General features: G+C 36.9%; 1 protein-coding gene across 1 annotated transcript in view; it reads right to left on the bottom strand.

The window, feature by feature from the left end:
- RP1 (RP1 axonemal microtubule associated) overlaps nt 1-18,796 on the bottom strand; it is a 196,656-nt gene that overhangs the window by 17,692 nt on the left and 160,168 nt on the right. The window contains exons 45-49 of the mRNA XM_075415269.1: nt 16,428-16,554; nt 14,645-14,793; nt 2,514-2,721; nt 832-891; nt 375-553 (exon numbers count right to left, since the gene is read on the bottom strand). Of these exons, the coding sequence (XP_075271384.1) occupies nt 375-553; nt 832-891; nt 2,514-2,721; nt 14,645-14,793; nt 16,428-16,554 (723 nt within the window). The remainder of the gene's footprint in view (nt 1-374; nt 554-831; nt 892-2,513; nt 2,722-14,644; nt 14,794-16,427; nt 16,555-18,796) is intronic.

Genomic DNA, 18,796 nt, shown 5'->3' on the forward strand with positions numbered 1-18,796 from the left:
GCTGACTGTAAGCACTGACGGAAATATTACCTTTATACTCCAGGGGCTTTCATTGTAATTATTCTATCAAATTCAAATTACATACTGCACTGATTTCTTAATGTGAATACTTAATGTTAATGCCATTTAAATTGATATGTATTATTAACTATGACTATTTGCTGACAAAAAAAAAGAATATGCTTGATCATCATGAACTTGAGAAAGACAAGAATTAAAAATGAAATCTGGTGAGCAACCGAAAATTTCAGTTCTGCTTTTCTTGAATATTTAAACAATAATATCTGCAATGTTAACAGCTCTACATGAATGTTTCTCTTTAAAAGGATACTCAAAGAAAATTTAAATATAGACAAATCTATATATTATTTTACGTCATATGTTATCTGGTTCTTAGCCTGATGCTCCACTTTGTTTTCCATGGAAACCGGATTTGACTTGCCGTTGCTTCCATAAAAAACCATAACCAACTTGGATATATTTTCTGACAACTTTTCAAAGTCTGGTTTTGTTTCTTCTTGATGTTTTGTGAAATAAATCCTCCATCTGCCTTCTGAACAAATAAAATAAGGAAAATAAAAAGGAAAGAAAAGGATTAAAGGAGTTTCTGCTTTCATATATTAACCGAGGCACCTGAGATAAAATTCCTAAGACATATCTTAGTCTACTTGGGGAGCATTAATATAGAAACACTTCATGTGGGTGCTGATCAGCTCCCTAAGTATATTGCCATTTCTTACTCTTACAAAGGGGAAAATATTGTCAGTACTAGTAAGTGTAATGACATATTATGATGAAAATATTCTCACATTATTATTTCAGATGCTGTACCTGAATTCATTTGCTCTTTTCCTAAAGGCCAGTCAGAAGTGCACCTCCTCTCCTGAATTTCTAATTAAAAAAAGATTGAAGACCAAATTAATACTTTTGTAGAACAGCGTCTAAATGATAATAAATGCTTGTATTCATCTCTAGTGAGGCAATTGACTGAGTATATCATTTAGATTAAAGATTTAACTAGGAATTGTACAATGTGATTTTCTACTTAAGCATCATCTCCTACATATCATCCTATTTAATGAATTGAATCTAGGGCTTGCTCTTTACTATGAAATGGTTTTAACATGAAGATTCAAGTATTTTTCATTTTAAAGCATTTCAGTTTCATTTATACCACTTATGCTCTGGATGAATCAGAACTAATTTGGTGTTTTTAATGCCCATTTTAGACGCTGATGTTCCTCCCACTGATATCGGCTCCCATGGATCTCAGTGGGATTTTATATAGACCAAAACTGCTTGTAAACACTAGATAGAGGCCTGAAACAAAGATGTAAAGCCTTCTTCTGAGATCACAACCAAGTCCAGATTTGCCAATTATTGTATAATAAATCCTCACAGGAACAATTTCTTTTTCTACCAAATCAATGCATTCTGGTAGAAACAGAAGCTTTTTTTTTCTAATTTGAATGAAACCAAGTTATATATATATAACCTTAAATGCACTGAATATTACTATATTTTATTCATTTGCTTTTGCACAAGAACAGCTTTCTCCTTTTCTTTATGGGATTCAAATGATAGATGTGTTAAAGATGATAAAGCAGAGGGAATGGATTGCACTGGAATTCTGCTCTGTCTCAATAGGCTACTGCTGGACAAGCACCGTCATTCCGATGTTGCTACGGTGAGCAGAGATGTTCTGAGTGTTAGGAGGAAAAGAACCAGAATATTTTCTGTCATCTAAGGACTCAGCTGTACTGTCTACTTACTTGTCTTAGGGGCAGGATCAGTAGAAACAAATCAGTCTTAAAGGTACATACTGGTCTTTGGTCACCTGCTTATCTGGTTGGGGTGTGCTGTGGTTCCCTCCCAGCTTGCACAGCAGATTGTTTTTGTATTGAAACCACGGCACAGGGAGGGAGGATGCATATTCCCTTCTCGCCTCAACAAAGAGTGCAGGCACAGGCAGTGGGGTCAAAACTGCTCCTCTGGGACTGGTTACCCATACAGTGTCAGACAAAAGTGTGCTCAGTTTCTGGCAAAAGCTGTCCAAACAGTGGGGCATAAATAATGAAAAACAGTCTTCTTGAATACAATGGAGTAATTTTCTCCACAGCTTAAACATGGTTTGCCCTACTAGTTACCTCACTTTTACTGTGCCTAGAAAGTAGCTATCAGAGGTATTCAAAGCTTAAAAAATTAATTACAAGTGGCAAAGTAGAAGTAAGACTTGGAGAGGCAGCAATTTGTCAAGAGAACAGGCCACGTTTGTTGCCATTTACACCACTGTAAATCTGGAGTAACAAAGCAGAAATTATCCTCTGGCAAATAGTGGTTATTAAACAGTACTAAAAACCAACAGTGTTCAGACACGCTAATCCCCTATGTAATGATGATGGTCTACTGGAATATTTTAAAACATATCTTGTTTATAGAAGCAAATCACATAGCTGCATTCTGCAGTTTGGATTGAGTTTCTTAGCAGATGATAGTTTGAAGACAGTATTGACCTGTGGCATTCAGAGTTACTGAGGCAGATCTTTTTCCACTGTGTCTGTCTTTCAGCCATGTTTGAGCCATAAACAATGTTTCTGTCCTTGCAGCTGCTGACTCTTTCACAATAATCTTCTCCAGAAGCCAGTCAGAGCCTTTCCCTTTTTCAACCACCATCCCTTGCAGAGTCCCAACATCTACTGCTTCCACTTGAAAAACGTCCACCTGAAAATTCAGAATCAAAAAGGCATATGGAAACAGAATAAACAAACTACATTAATAGCGTATTTTGAAATACAAAAGTGAGAGGAAAATAAGGATTTTACTTTTTTTTACTTATTCAGTAAATATCAACAGAACCAGAGTTGACGAGTTTAAAGATGCTGAACTCCTGCACTAAGCAGTATTTCCTTTGTGGTTCTGCAATTTACTGCTAAAATACCTCCATTTCCCCAACAGATCAATCTGCTCATGCTAACTTCCTGAGAAATTTTCCTTTCCAAACTTCACATTTAATGATTTACAGGAATAGCACTCTAAACATCTGTTACTTTTAACAAAATAGACCCCCAGGGCTCCCTTTTGAGGGATGAAATGCAGGGAATGAGGAGGGCAGAAGTGACCATCATGGAACGGTATTTTATTCTCTTGGGAAAGAATGACAAACTCCTCCCAGATTTGAATGAATAGTCGTAGGATTAGTTTTAATAAAAGCTGTTGAATTTGAGGAAAAGTGTTAGATAAAGTTATGTTTAAATAAGTTCTACTATTCTCTATCAGTTAAAAAGCCCACAATATTGTTGAAATGTTTAGAATGCTGAAAAGGTAAGATGCAAAACATCAAACATTTTCACAAAATGTGATTTTGGCTTTTTGTGGGTCTTACACCTACTTCCTCAGCTGGAAAGCAGAGATTAATTTCTTGGCATAGACACTTTCTGCCTGTTTTGCTTTATAGATTTATGAATTATCAAGTCAATTCTGTTAGGGTTGATAACTGGTAAAATCTAGAGTTATTTGTGATGGAATTTTCAGCATGATTTAGAGGTATAAAGATGATTTTGAGGGGGCTGAATTGCAATAATTATAAAAAACACTTGAGTCCTGAGAAATCTCAACCTAATCCACTCCGAAGTTGCCTAGCCAGAGCAACAGGGCAGTAAGCCTTAGTCAAAGGATTATACAGAGATGAAACAAAGAAAAGCGGTTCTCTTGCCCCATCAGCCACAGGTGTGTGTCTTCCTTGGACAGGTTTTCCAGGTGAAGAACTGAGGAAAGATTTGTGTCACCAATAAGACCAGCCTGAGCAGCTTGCAACTTAATGAGACCCGCCATGAATTAAAATATTGAGTTTTAAATTACAGACAATACATGATGACCTATTTAAAAAAAAAAAAAAAAAAAAGAATCTCTGGAAATAGAGATATTTCAAACTTTTTTGTTCAGCTCTTGTCTTGGTGGGTTATCTTTAACTTTTCATTCTCATTTTTCATTAATATATGTACAGATGAGCGTGTGTGCTTGTGAACTACACCTTTAACAGTTTCCTAAAAATAGTCACCAACCTGTCATCAAATTACTCTATGGCATTTTCTAGACTGAAAGGTAGCATTATTCAAAAACTGCTGTAGCACATCATGTAACTATCATATCTGCACTGTCACCCCCATGTTATTGTGTGAAAGGGGAAAATGAGAACAGTGACAATGATTTTAGGGAAAAAGTGTTAAAACAGGAACTTGAATAGCTATACATCCTTACAATGCGTCAAGGCTATCAGCTGCTTAAGTGGATTTAGACTGGAGAAAGCATAAGATGGAAATGAAGGTTCTCAGGATAACATTCTTCAGCAGAAGAGCAAACAAGTTGGAAGGGCTGAAATTCTAGATGGAGTGCAGAATTGCAGGGAAAGAGGCTCCTCTTCACATTTTCCATAGGTAAGCCAAAAATAAAATGTTTGGTGTCAACATCACAATTCTATTTTATTACCCCTTGGACTAATTTGGTGATGGAATACCATTAATCTGAACTCTTAATTTACCTTAATTGCAATATGAAGTTCATCACCACTTGATTCTATCTTTAACTGGATTGGTGAAGATATAGCATCATTCTTGAATAAACATAGAATGGCTTGTTAAACTTATTAAATAAAATATTAAAAATACACAGGGCTAGTAGATGATACAGATGAAAAAAGCAGATAACTCAATTAAGAAACATACAGACCTCTGTCTGTGTTAGTAAACATATATTTTTATATATATAGTCCGCAAAATGTGAAAATATATCTTAAATCTACTGGTTGTCCTTGCAAATGCTTATTAATTCATTATTTATTTTGCTGGGAAGATATAAAGATGCTTTTGTCAGCTTAGAATATTCATTAGAATAGATTTCTCTTTAAGAGAAAAGAATTTTCCAGAGGTTGACTAACTTAGTGACACTATCATCAGTGTCTCCAAAAAAATCTGTTGTCAGTGATCCATTTTTGGAAAGGAGAGATAGTTAGGAATAAAGGAAAAATACAGGCAATCCTTAATAAACTCTGTTAAGCTGGAAAATCTTCATGCAACATCAGGAAAAGTATTTGTACACCATTTTCCCTAGCGTGAGTGATCCTGAAAGCACTTAATAACTCAGGTGCAGGATGTACTATGGTTTATTCATGAACTAGATAATCCAGCCACAGGTAACAAAGTTTGTCTATATAGGTAACGCATGAAAGGTTTTCCAAATCCTTTTTTCCTCTGAAAATAAGTATATTTTGGCTGAATAAACATCTGTAAAAACTTTGATGTTTGGTTTGCATTAGACACACTATTTCTTCATTTCCTGATGTGCAATTTTAATGAGCTCATTTTAGATCATGTAAAATCTCAGAAATCCATGGTCAAATTTGCAGATGATTCAGCCATCTCATAAACTGCAAGTTGAAAAACTATTAACTAGACTAGGAATTGTGACAACTGGGGTAAACTCACTTCACAGACAAGATTCTATTTTCTCTTTACGTGTACATTTGAAAATCCACTGGGTGTAATGAGCTTTATTGTAGTAAAGAGACCAAAAGAAAATAGGGAGACAGCAGCAACTATAATTGTTAGAGCTAGATGAACGATTTGATAGAGACAATTTATTTGCCCAATTTAATCCACTTTTCTCCTTACAAACTGTCTGCAAACAGACAGATTATGACATATATTTCATTATAACTTTAAGAAATTGAATCATTATTAAAAATTTACCTCATATTTTTGTGCATTCATTTCAGAGCACGGATTAGCCATAAAACATGGGAAATATTTGAGTTGTTGACAGGTCTTTTATGTCACATGATACACTATCTATCATCTGGTTTACAAACAGGGACTTTTAAGTTACTGGAAGGTTAATCTGCAAAAAGAGAAGGAGAGGGAGAACACACACAGCGGCGCTGAGTGTAGTTGGAGGCCGGTAACTAGTATTGTCCCCCAGGGGTCAGTACTGGGCCCAGCCTTGTTTAACTTCTTCATCAACGACCTGGATGAAGAGTTAGAATGTACCCTCAGCAAGTTTGCTGATGACACCAAACTGGGAGGTGTGGTAGGTACACCGGAAGGCTGTGCTGCCATTCAGCGTGACCTGGATAGGCTGGAAAGTTGGGCAGAGAGGAATCTGATGAGGCTCAACAAGGGCAAATGCAGGGTCCTGCATCTGGGGAGGAACAACCCCATGCATCAGTACAGGCTTGGGGCGAACCTGCTGGAGAGCAGCTCTGTGGAGAGGGACCTGGGTGTCCTGGTGGACGACAGGTTAACCATGAGCCAGCAGTGTGCCCTGGCTGCCAAGAAAGCCAATGGGATCCTGGGGTGCATTAGGAGGAGTGTGGCCAGCAGGACGAGGGAGGTTGTCCTTCCCCTCTACACTGCCCTAGTGAGGCCTCATCTGGAGTACTGTGTCCATTTCTGGGATCCCCAGTTCAAGAAAGATGAGGAGCTACTGGAGAGAGTCCAGCAGAGGGCTATGAGGATGGTGAGGGGACTGGAGCATCTCTCCTACGAGGAGAGGCTGAGGGAGCTGGGCTTGTTCAGCCTGAAGAAGAGAAGGCTGAGAGGGGACCTTATAAATGCTTATAAATATCTCAAGGGTGGGTGTCAGGAGGATGGGGCCAAACTCTTCAGTAGTGCCCAGCGACAGGACAAGGGGCAAGGGGCACAAACTGAAGCATAGGAAGTTCCGTCTGAACATGAGGAAGACCTTCTTCCCTCTGAGGGTGACGGAGCACTGCAACAGGCTGCCCAGGGAAGTGGTGGAGTCTCCTTCTCTGGAGATATTCAAGACCCGCCTGGACAAGGCCCTGTGCAGCCTGCTGTAGGTGACCCTGCTTCGGCAGGAGGGTTGGACTAGATGACCCACAGAGGTCCCTTCCAACCCCTGCCATTCTGTGATTCTGTGATTCTGTGATTCTGAAGATAAGTAAACTTACAGAACATAAAATTTCTCTTTTTCATTTTCCCTTAGGAAAAAATGTTATTTGCTTTTTAGTTACTACAGCAAATTAGGTTTGAATGGAGGAAAGTCAGCTTAAATATTGGTAGTAATATGTATTGTCTAATTCAGAAGAGCTTATATTGAATTTTCTCAGAATAGTATTAGTATAATTTGTGTGTATGTACAACTCACTATATTTTCTTAACTAGCACTTTCTGGAGAAAGAAAGATATTTTCCAAGACTGGGCAGATGAGACTGACAATGTGAGAGCCATACATCCTCTGTGACCCAGCAGAGTTCCCCTACCAAAACCAGAATTGCCACTTTTCATATTTCTTGGATAAGAAAACAAGTACTGAAAAATTCCTTAAAAAAAAAAGGATTCCAGCAACCCTTTCAGACTATTCAAAATTTAATTGTTAGTAACTCCTTTTCAGATTGTCTACAAATGTTTGTTTTTATCCTGGGACCCATGTTCTGAGAATTTCCTTTGAGTCTATGACCCAGTTTGACTTTATTCAGTACTCTTTGGTGTCAGTGCTGGCAACATATCACTTTCTGCAGCAGTTGCAATAGCTCTTGTAACAAAAGAAGCATTTGAACAGTCGCTATGCAGTATTTACCTTTATAAATGCCAATCATTCTATAGGCTCAGTATTCAGACTTGATGGTTGGTTAATGACAATATTCCCAGCAGAACTGAAAATGGCAAGTCGAGACACACCATATGCTTAGTTTCATCAACCTGTATGCACAAGTGATTTCCCATACTGCTAATGTTACTATCATTTTAATAGGCTTTTATTGGAAAAGGAGTTAGAGTGTCTAGATAAAGGACCTTTTCTATTAAGCTTAGCAAACCTATTGATTTGCTGCCTGATTATTTTGATCTCACTTGTTAATCTGGAGAAACTCTGCTGAAGGGAAAAGAGGTTTAGCCAGCACTGGGAGGCAAAATAAAGGCCCCTGTAGCACTGAGCCCAAATCAGAAGCAGTGTCTGAATGTTCCTGTAGAAGGAGACAAATGAGACAAACAACTTTGGCTGAGACGTCACCCTTCAGGCTGTGGTCCCATGGGCTCCTCTAGTTGTGCTTAACTGAACTCCTCCATCCTGTCCCAAATACTTTTTGCATCACTACCTTCTCTCAAGTAGAGATTATCACCTTTTTTAGCTGTGCCAGCCTAACTCCACACTCAGCTTCTTGACAGCCAAATTTTATCAAGACAGACCAGGTGGAAAAGCCCAAATGATTAACTATATTAATTGCTTAAACTAAATAAATACTTGAACAGAGTAAATGTACATCACTGTGCCAGCAGACTTCAGGGGTGGAAACATTGTGTGGTAAGGAGCAGTGATGGCAAGCACTGCTAGAAGTACTGTCCTGGTCCGGCTCGGTGAAAGGATGAACAGTGCATCTGACTGTGACCTCAGCATTCTGTAATCTATGTTCTGTACAAATGCTTCTTTAAAAATAGGGGTTTCCATGCATCTGAAAAAGCCAACCCTGAATTTCCTCCTAAATTCACATATTTTTCCAAGCATGTTTTTGTTTTATGTTAATTTCTCATCCAGAAAGTCATAGAAAAATATTATCTTTACATAAAAAAAACTTAATTGAAATTGCTGTGAATGCATAATTAGAGGTTTCTGATAACCTACAATTATCTTGGTTCATCCACCTTCAACAAGATTAATGAAAAATAAATGAAAGAATAGGGGCAGTAAAAAAACCTGCATAATATTTGCCCTGAACTGACCTTATGTTAATTTCCTTAGTGTAACTGGAACAGACTCTTTTTGAAACAGGATTTGTATGCACAGAACAGCAACGGTAGTAAGAAAGAATAGTGGTACATTATAATAATCAGCAGCTATGACCATTCAACTGACTTGTAAAAGACATTTTAATTAGACTTCAACTGAAATGAGTTGTAATACAATGCGGAAGGACTGCTAGAGAGCGCAATATGATCAGCCCCATCCAGATCTGTAAATATACATTATATTACACAATAGAAAGTAAAGCAAAACAAAAAAAACCCCAAAGACAGACATCACTCTGGACAAATTCTAATCCATCTCATGCAGCCTGAGTGTTGGACTGATTTAATAACAGCCCAAGTTTGAAGTCCAGTTTAACAGGCAAAGAAAATAGGACGGATGTAATTTTCTTCAATTTTAGCAACACATATGGTTGTATAATATTTTGATTAAGACACCATAAACCAAAATTCAAATGATTCTCAGGTGGGCTTAACCTGGCTGATAACGGGACAATAAAATGTCTAACTGGTAAGTCTCCAAGTGCAGCTGTACATGGAGAGTATTTTCAAGTACATTTCATTGTAGTGAGGCCAGTTAATAAGCTTATGCTCTTTAATGTTTTCATGAGTTAAAGGGAAGAAAATGAGATTTTAGAGATGATGCAAAAACGATTGCTAGTTATGACACTTCATGAAGTAGGGTGTTAAATGGAAGAGTGCTCTGAAAAGATTTGTGAGAGTTAATAAATCACTGAAAGCCTGCCTTCCAGTGAATCAAGCAGCCTAATCTATTTAACTTGTCAAAGGCATACTGATTTGCTTATTGTCATAAATACTGTCAAAGGCCACAGAAATTTGGTATGAGAGAGATATCCAGGCTAACAGTCAAAAACGTGACAAAATCCAGTTCCTACAAGTCAAAGCTTGACAAATTTAGACAGAAATTAGTGTGAATCTCTAAAGAAAAGAAGGATAGCTAAGCTTTGAAACAACTTTCCAACTAGATGAGCACTTCATCACTGGAAGACATTAATTTTGAGTTAGATATATTTTCTAAGCTATTTCACTTGAAGTTATTCAGTTCTTGCTGCATTGAAGAAAATTGTTGACTATTTTATTTGCTGAAAAATGCAGATGTGGATTGACCATAACTATCTAAAATTTTCTCATAAATCAAGCTAATAAGGTCATCTGTATTTTACTTTAAAATTATCTTTTTTATTAAAAAACTGAAATAAATGTGGTGTAGAATTCACTCACTCAACTTTGTCTATCTAAAATAAGTCTATAGTCAGACAACTGGTTAATTTCCCTGTAAAACCTTGAGAATGCAGCAGGTACACTTTGAGGATAATTCATTTCACTTTAAGATAAATGTCCAAATACAGAGAGAAGTTAACCTCCTCCTGGAAGCATCCACTTCGCTACCTTTCTGCAGAAGAAGCTCAAACCATTACATTAGAAAAAATGTGTACATTACAGGCAACATTTCCACTTTCAAAATGTGATTTATGTAATTTCTGTTTGAGCTCTACAAAGACACCCCCTCCCAAATAGTTAACTTTAGTGTTAATTAATTTTGTCCAATTTTTAATTTTTAGCAACAGTTTTACATTTTTTTCTTGCCCTGCAAGAATATGTCAGGAAACCAAAACTGAATATTCACACAGCTCTAATCCAGTGACAAGTGTTATGTAGGCAAACTGAGTGATTGCAATGGTATGCTCTAGCTCTGCCTCCTATAAATCTATTACTAACTGGCTGTAACTTCTGACTAGAGAATACTATCCTGGAGGTATCACTGAGAACTGCACACGGTTGAGAAATTTGCCACTGTCTCCTAGGGTTATATAAAGCTTTAGTTAAGTTCTCTCTTCCTGTTTTTCTCCTCACAGTTTCTGACAATCTACACCAGTCTTTCCCTCCTATGACAGTATTCCATATTTTCTAGTTTCCATCTAAATAGTCCTTCTGCTTGATGACCAGACCATTTTACTGTTCACTTCTGTACCACAATAACTTGGCCAGCAGCCTACCACTATGATTAATACATTTTGGATCAATGGCATTTTGCAACTATTTAATCATTGTGTTAGATAAGCTTTCCATAAAAGAAGGTTTATCTGCATTTGCAAAGTGGTAGCATTCTAGGTGTGATGTGGTGTGGATGCTGCAGACAACTAGTGACTCCCTAATAGTGGCCACAGTACGCTGTCCCGCATTCTGGCCCTTTTTAGTGTATTCTGTCACATGTGGACTTTTTCCTGAAGTAATTTTTTAAAATTGCCAATGCTTAATCTGGAAGTGAGTACTGAAACTGAACACCAACAGTCACCTCTCACTGAAAATTTTTGTATGTGCTGCAGTTACCATGGTACCAACCTGAGCAGTTGATGTCTAAATATAGGGCAGGATAAAGGATAGATCTTTTCAACAACTAATAGAATGAAGTAAGAATTCACAGAGATTTTACTGCTTCAGTAGCTTAGAGTACTTAAAATATTGGAGATTAAAATACTTAAATATCAGTCATAACATATTCAGTATAGTTTACTGCCTTTTATGGAACTGATCTGAAAAAATCCTCATTCCCAAAGGAAATTTATGGGTAACTTGAAGCCATATGACAGAACATACAGCAAGTCTATCAAAGCCCATAGAAAGAAGCACAAAGAATTTCATTTGCTGAAAAATGTTGGGTGCCAGAAGCAATAAGGAGACACTGTAAGGATTTCACACAACTGGGCTCTGGTTTTTACAGAATGTCTGCACTGAGTATACTTGGTTCAGAAAAAATTGTTTGTAGCGGGTAACATTTATCAGACTTAAACTGACTTGTGAAGTATGAATAAATACTATCAAGATATCATGAAAGCTGCACTGCATGAAGAAGTGCGCTGAGATTGCTTTGTCTACCCTTGCAGTTTTTAGGAGAACATCAAACAAGGCATCAGTGTCATAGCAATTTGAAAGAATACCATTTTTGCAGCGCTGGTCCTCACACTCCTTTGTCTGAGTAGATCACCAGAAGCTCAGCTCTCGGTGACAGTGCTGCTCTTTCAGACACAGGGTGAGCTGCAGGGAGCTTACTGGTGAACTAATAATTTCATACACAGTACTTTATCTACCCATTCTCTGATGGTTTCACAGGTATAAGGACTTTGGAAAGACACAAAGCAACATTTCAAATATAAGAAGGTAATTCAGTCTTTTACTGTCATGTAACTCAGCTCGTGTAAATAAAACACCTGTTAAATGAGACAAGCATATCTCCAATCCACTGCAAAGTCCGCTGAATATTTCAACGTTTCTATGTATTTCTGCATTGCTAAACTGTTGTTGTAGCAGCCCTGACATTCTGCGAGACTAACACCATATTTTGACATGATTTCTAACAGAAACACTGTTCCAGTTCACTAGCTGTTACTGCATAGTCAGGGGGGAAATTATTGCAAGGAAAAGCACATCTTAAAATGTCAGAACAACTGTTAAGATTCAAATGCAAATTCTGTGTCTGTTATATTCCAAAATCCCCTAAACCCCCTAGTCCAGATTCTCTGACTGCAGGGGTGCTCGGCACAATATGTGATTGGGCTGGTATAGAAAGAGACATTCCACATTTGAGAGTCTTTTTGGTGATTACTTATAAAAGGAAGAAAACATTGGGAGATTTCTAAAACATGTCATGAACAAAACATTGCTGCAAAGGCAGGAGTCTTGCTTGCAGAATCAGTTTACACTTTGTGAATTAACCAAATACCTTTACTTTATTTTCACCGATCAAGGAGCAAATCAAGACTTTTCTGTGTTTCTCTGTTACTTACCTAAAAGCAATTTCTTTTTAGGGCCTTAAAATATTCCTGTGCTGATATCTACTTTTAGAAATATAAGGATACCATGTTACATTCACACACTGATCCTGTAAAATGTCAAATAAGCAATGAAGAGAGATGGGTATATGCCAGTGCCAGCTCTGCCTCTTACTCTGTAAAACAGAAAAATTCTGTGCCATGCTGAAGTAGATGCAAATACTATAAAAACACCCTTCAGGCTATGAATCTTTGTAGTTCCTTTCTTGTGTGTTAGACAACAATTCTGGATGTGCACCCCTGGTCTGTCTTTGTTAAAAACTACCAGTCTAGAAATCAGATTGCTCATTTGTGGAATTATGATTTGAGGAGAAATCCAGTAAAACTTACATTAAACTAACTTTATTCTGTGAGAACAAAATGACTGCAGGTCTAAAATACAATTAAATCAACTTATCTATAAACCATAATCTGAATTTCAACATTAGGGAAGACAAATGTGCCTTTATCAAATCTGAGTACCCTCATCCACAAGTATTTAGTCCCTTAAAGGTGTAAACTCTTTCACTTTTCTTACAAGTAAGCATTTTGAGCAGGTAAAATCCAGTAAGATAATGACCCCCTTCAACTCCTGCTGAACTAATGAGGCTGAGGGTAGTTAGTTGAGCTCCTCCTAAGCCCACATATCATCCCTCTACTTTAGTTATCAATCTAAGCTGATTTGCAAGCTCTCTTCCTTAGAGAAACTCTCATTCATTTGGCAGCCAACACCGGCAGAAGAAAATAGTTTATTGCATGATATTTCCAAAAGAGGGACAGGTTAGAATATCATAATCACAGTATTCCCTGAGTTTTCAGAAAGGTACAAGAGTGCACACACTATAAGACAGGTAGCACTGTCTAACATAAAATATGCTCAGCATTTCTTGTTGTGAGACACTGGTGTTTCTTTTTATAAACTTTAACTATTCCAACTCAAATTTTCTGTAACAAGCATTAGTTTCACAATCTTTATTAAAATGTTTTAATCCTCAAAATTGTTTTCATGTAGATTCATAGAAAATACAAACACTTTGTTTATTCCATGTTTAAAAAATCTAGTGAAGTTTTTAGCTGAAAATTTGATTCCCTCTATACAGAGCTTCCAACAGGGACTAGGTTTTTGTGCCAAAGACAGACATGCATTTTGCTGTAGATCTGCCCACCTTTCTGCAGCGCATTCAGTAACTACACTCCCTCTAATTTCTGTTTATACTGACAATGGTACAGGCAAATACATCTCTGGCAGCTATGTTGGTCTTTGACTGGTCTATATCTATGAGCTGTGAGACTCACTCCTGCACGGTAGATGAATGACTCTCTTGGTAGATCTAAGAAAACTGTGGAAGGTAGTGGCCGACTGTCTGGAGAGAGATCAAGAGCCAGGCTGTGGGGCAGACTGGCAGTGGAAAGGCAAAAGCCGGGGAAAGGAGCCTTAGCCTGAAGAATGGCATGGGAAGAAAAGAGGCGTTAAAGGAAACAGAGTATCTTCATAACACTATGGTTATGTGGTTCCTGCAAATATGCAGGAAAACCACAGGCTGGTCACTGAAGACCTTCAATATTTGCAAAATTAAAGCTAAAAGCACTGGATATAGTCACTTCACATCTTCTGTAACAGAAGGTATTCAGTTTTCTTCATAAGGGAGCAACATTATAAAGATCAGAAGAGAATCCAAAGAATATTTTTGCTATCTGAGCATATTCTCTAAGATAGACGTAAAGATCTATGATGTAGCATGAGCACCCATGGCACTTTGGGATGTGGTTTAGTAGGCATGGTGGTGTTAGATCGAGAGTTGGACTTGATGATCTTAGAGGTCTTTTCCAACCTTAATGATTCTATGATTTTTTTATTACTTTATCAGCATTGTTAGCATCAGCTGCATAAGCATCACTATTTTTCACATAAGATAGATCTAGATATTCACATACATGTGCACTTGCAATCACAGAGCCAAACTGGACTTCATAGACTCTACCCTACTCCTATTAAGTCCGCATGAATTGGACTGGGTTATAAAAGTGCAAATTATCATACAGAAATTATAAGTATACCTTTCCTTTAGAGAAATTGTCACCTCCTCTTCTGATTAACTTTCTTCTGCCAGTATCTCCCAAAAGGCCTTGCAGCGTAACATACACATCTGCATCTGTTCCTGACCCAGGGGATGCTCCCGTAGTGATATTGAGAACATAGCTCTTCACTGTTCAGAAAAAAAGATTAAAGGTTTACCAAAGTTTAATTGGTTACAAAAAAATATGTTATTTAATAAAGTGCTACTACTAATTACTACTATTATATTTTCAGTTTTGGTCCTACCCAGGGTGATCAAAAGGCCAAAAAATATAATAATGCTTAGAAAAGCACATAGAAGCATTGTAATTAAAATTTAAGAACCACTGTTGTAGGGAATAATAAGCTAAATACTTTGTGAGTGGGCCCGAACACAGGCAGAAGAGAAAATTAAAGAAAAATAAACACATCACAAATTGTTGTAAAAACATGTAAATAATACTCTACCACACACTCGTATGCATTTAAATATGTAACACTCCTATGAAACAGTTCCTAGGCTATGGATGATACTAAATGACTCAAAAGGCACATCTCTGCTCTGAGGCTCACGGAGTTCAAATAAAGCTGAACTCTGTCAGAAAGGCAGTAACTTTTGTATTTCCTCTGGATCATGGTCCAGTTGTATACTCTACCAGTCAGTTACTGGCCTCAGCAGAGGATTTCAAGAAGTATTTTGTATTCTCTGACATGTTGTCTTACAACTCTTCAGCTGGGCATTTCTTAGATCACTGTTTAAGTTAAGTAACTGTTTGTACTCCCAGAGAAATGCAGAACACCCTGGTGATCTGGCCCCGAAATAGGAAAGAAGCCACATGCCCAATATGTTCTGTTAACAAAGAGGAAAAATATGGGGAGAAGGTAAAGAAAGCAGTATCTGTCCCCATGTTAAATGCTCCAAGAAAGAGGAGCAGCATTTGTAAAGGTTTAAACAATTGTGCTCTTACAGAAAGGAAAAAAAGTATTTAAAAGACAAAAAGCTTTCTCAGGGAATACCCCAGCAGTACTCTTCTCAAATTCACATTCAAGAAGCTTCTGCTCAAGTGCTTTTCTTGAGACTATCTTTGAAAGCACAGCAGAAAAGGCAAGGAATACACAGGTTACTTGGGCTATTAATCTAAACCCTTAATTCCTGGGAAACACATGGAGGAGACTGTCATATTCTCATGGTAGAATATCCATTTAGGACAAGAGCTCTTCCATTGTTCATGAAATTTGATTATAAAACCTCTTAAGAAACACAGAGCAAACTAAAAGAATCTATTGTTGAGGTGATCAAGGTGCAACTCGCATGAAGGTGTTTCATGACATATAACTGCTAGGTCGCAGAAGGAGAACACCTGAAATTTTAGGAACACAAACAGAGGAGACTCTGTTGTGAGGGGCCATGGAACTCCTGCTTATCTGAAATTACAGTAGGAGAGTTATTTCCTCTGGATTTCCTTTGTTTCCTCTGAGAGAGAAACAAATCATAGTATTGTAAAAAAGCTGAACTCTGAGTACAGTTCAAAACTTTTTTAGTATTTTCAGTGCCGCATCCTTGCTCCTTTGCGAGTCACAGACTGGTACCAATCAGACTTGAATGCACAATGCTCAGTTACAGGGGCTGATATTTTTTTTTTTAAACACTGGAGTGGATTGGACCAAGCCATGCATCACTTGCTAAAACGAATAGAAAGTATCTCCTAAATCCTTTGGACCACTTGGAAAATCAGCCATCATCACTGACCAAATCTTTTCCAGTGTTTCTGATTTGTGACAAACCTGCTGGAAAAGGAGAGCCAGCTGTGAGAACTGGAAGCTCAGCCACTCTTCCTCCTTCTTCATCTGCAAAGTTGCGACAAAATGGAAATTCTAGAACATTTTTACTTTCTCTGTGTTGAAGCTTTACCTTAGCAAAGAGCAGAAAGAAATAACTTCAGCATCTGTTGTGCTCTAATGGAAACTCTAGCAAAAGACATATTATTAAACAGTTATGACACATCATCCCAATATTAAGAAAGAAGAGGAAATAAATTTTTCTAAAACGTTTTTCAAAGCAGCCTATTAAAAGAGAAGGAATAGATGTCTTTCCCAATTAAAAATAATTAAAATGTTGTCAACATTATTGCTGTAGAGATGGCAGTAAGGGAAAAAAAATATTTGGAATGATTCAAAAAGGTTCTTTTATGTAACCTATTCATCCAGCATGTGGAAAAAACCTAAGTGTTGATATGCTCATTTCTGCTTGTGAGAAATATCAATATGCCACAACATTTTTCAGTGCAGAATGTTTCTCATTCTGAGTAACAGCAGAAAGAAAATGAAGTGCTTCTGGGAAAAACTGAAAAACAGAAATTAAGAATGTTTTATGGCATGTATATAGATTTGCGCATATGTATCATATGAATATATAGAGTATGTTACTAAATATTTTTAATTTCTATGACATCCTGCATATAAAATAATAAAAGGGGGATCCTGAGCTAAGTAGCTTAGTCTTACCATAAGAAAAAGTATTTTAATAACAAAGTGTCTTACACTATGGTACTACCAGCTACACTAAGAGACAAAGCACCATTTTCTAAACTATTGAAAGCTAGACCAGCGGACATGTTTGAAAATCTTTTGCAGGAATTAACCCCGCTTTGAAAAGGGCACAGAGAATTCACCCAAATGTTTCTTCATGACCTAACTCACTAAAATGACCAAACCCTTAATGCAGCAAGCTCAACCATCTTTGGTTAACAATTGTCACTGTGAGGTAGTAGCATTATTTTGTCTTCAAAAGACTCCTATTATTTTTCACTATGACAGACACATGGCAAAGATTTTTTAAAATGCAGTGTAAAGTATAATGTTAATATACTTTCCCTTTCATACTAACTTCTACATTCCTAAACAGTTTATTGAAAATCAGATTTCATTTACTGTGCTTTATTTCTGCAAGAAGTGAAAGAAGCAAGAATAAAGGCATTAGCTATTACATGTTTCAGAAATAAAGCATATCTTCATTAATTTTTTTCTGGGCATCTTTTTATAATGATTTCAACTTCCTCAAAAACATCAAGAGATTTATTTTGTAGTTATGGTTATAAAAATGAATTCTGAATCTAAATGTGGAATTCAACCAACTGCATCTCTGTTTACTTGTGATAGAAGGGGGAAATCACAGACTCTCAATGAGGTGCAATCTTGTAAAATCGAAATAAAATAGCATAAAAATGACCATCCTGGTTCTAACCAGCAGTGTAAATAGACTGCTAACCCTTCTTTAATAACAGATATTGTCCACAACCTTTTATACCAACCTAGTTATTTCATACCAGGAGTCAGCCAGTCTTGCTATGGAATCCATGGAATAACAGAGGAAATGTCTTCCTAAAACCCCAATAATTTACATACGGCCCAAAGCAGGGAAATTAGTATTTTCTTTCTCTTTCTAATAATACCTAATGTAAATGTACATCTTTTCTTTACTTATATAAATGATGTTGATTTTTTTTCTAACTCAGCTTGGAGTTGTTGTTTTGAACTAACGACGCAAAACAAGCTGATAAATGTCAAGTTTCCATTCTGAAATTTTTACTGCAATCCACTGTCTCCTACAATATCCAAGAACAAGACTTAATTTTATTAATAGAGTTTTTAGATTACTATTTCATCTGTCTACAAAGATGAAATCAACAACCTGTTTATCATTTAAATGTCAGGGGGTTCAGCTCACTAATATCATGTATTGGACAGGAAAGTTATTTTTTTCTCCAGTTTTTAATGAGAACAAAATGCAAACATTAATGCACTAAAGTGTGTCTGCAATTTGGAAGAAGATGCTTTTTTCTCTTACACTTTTTATTTTGCCAGCATAAGAGGATAAAGATATTTTTTTGTGTAGTGAAGTGTCACAGCAATTTCAGTGTGATGTCAGATTTTGGCTTCAGTATCTTGGACATTGGAAGAAAGATTGTCACTTTTGCTATTCACTTCTTTTTTTCACATGCCAACTTAAAAGGCAGATATTTTCATCAAAAGGCATTTCTAGTGTCTGGCTTAATTATTTGCCTTGGATCACTGGGTCTACAACATGCAACAGCCAATTTGGAGTTATGTAAATACTGCAGTCTATGCCAGTGGGCACAGTTCTGAAAAGACAC

Source organism: Opisthocomus hoazin, chromosome 3 (genome assembly GCF_030867145.1).
Source record: "Opisthocomus hoazin isolate bOpiHoa1 chromosome 3, bOpiHoa1.hap1, whole genome shotgun sequence".
Classification (NCBI taxonomy): domain Eukaryota; kingdom Metazoa; phylum Chordata; class Aves; order Opisthocomiformes; family Opisthocomidae; genus Opisthocomus; species Opisthocomus hoazin.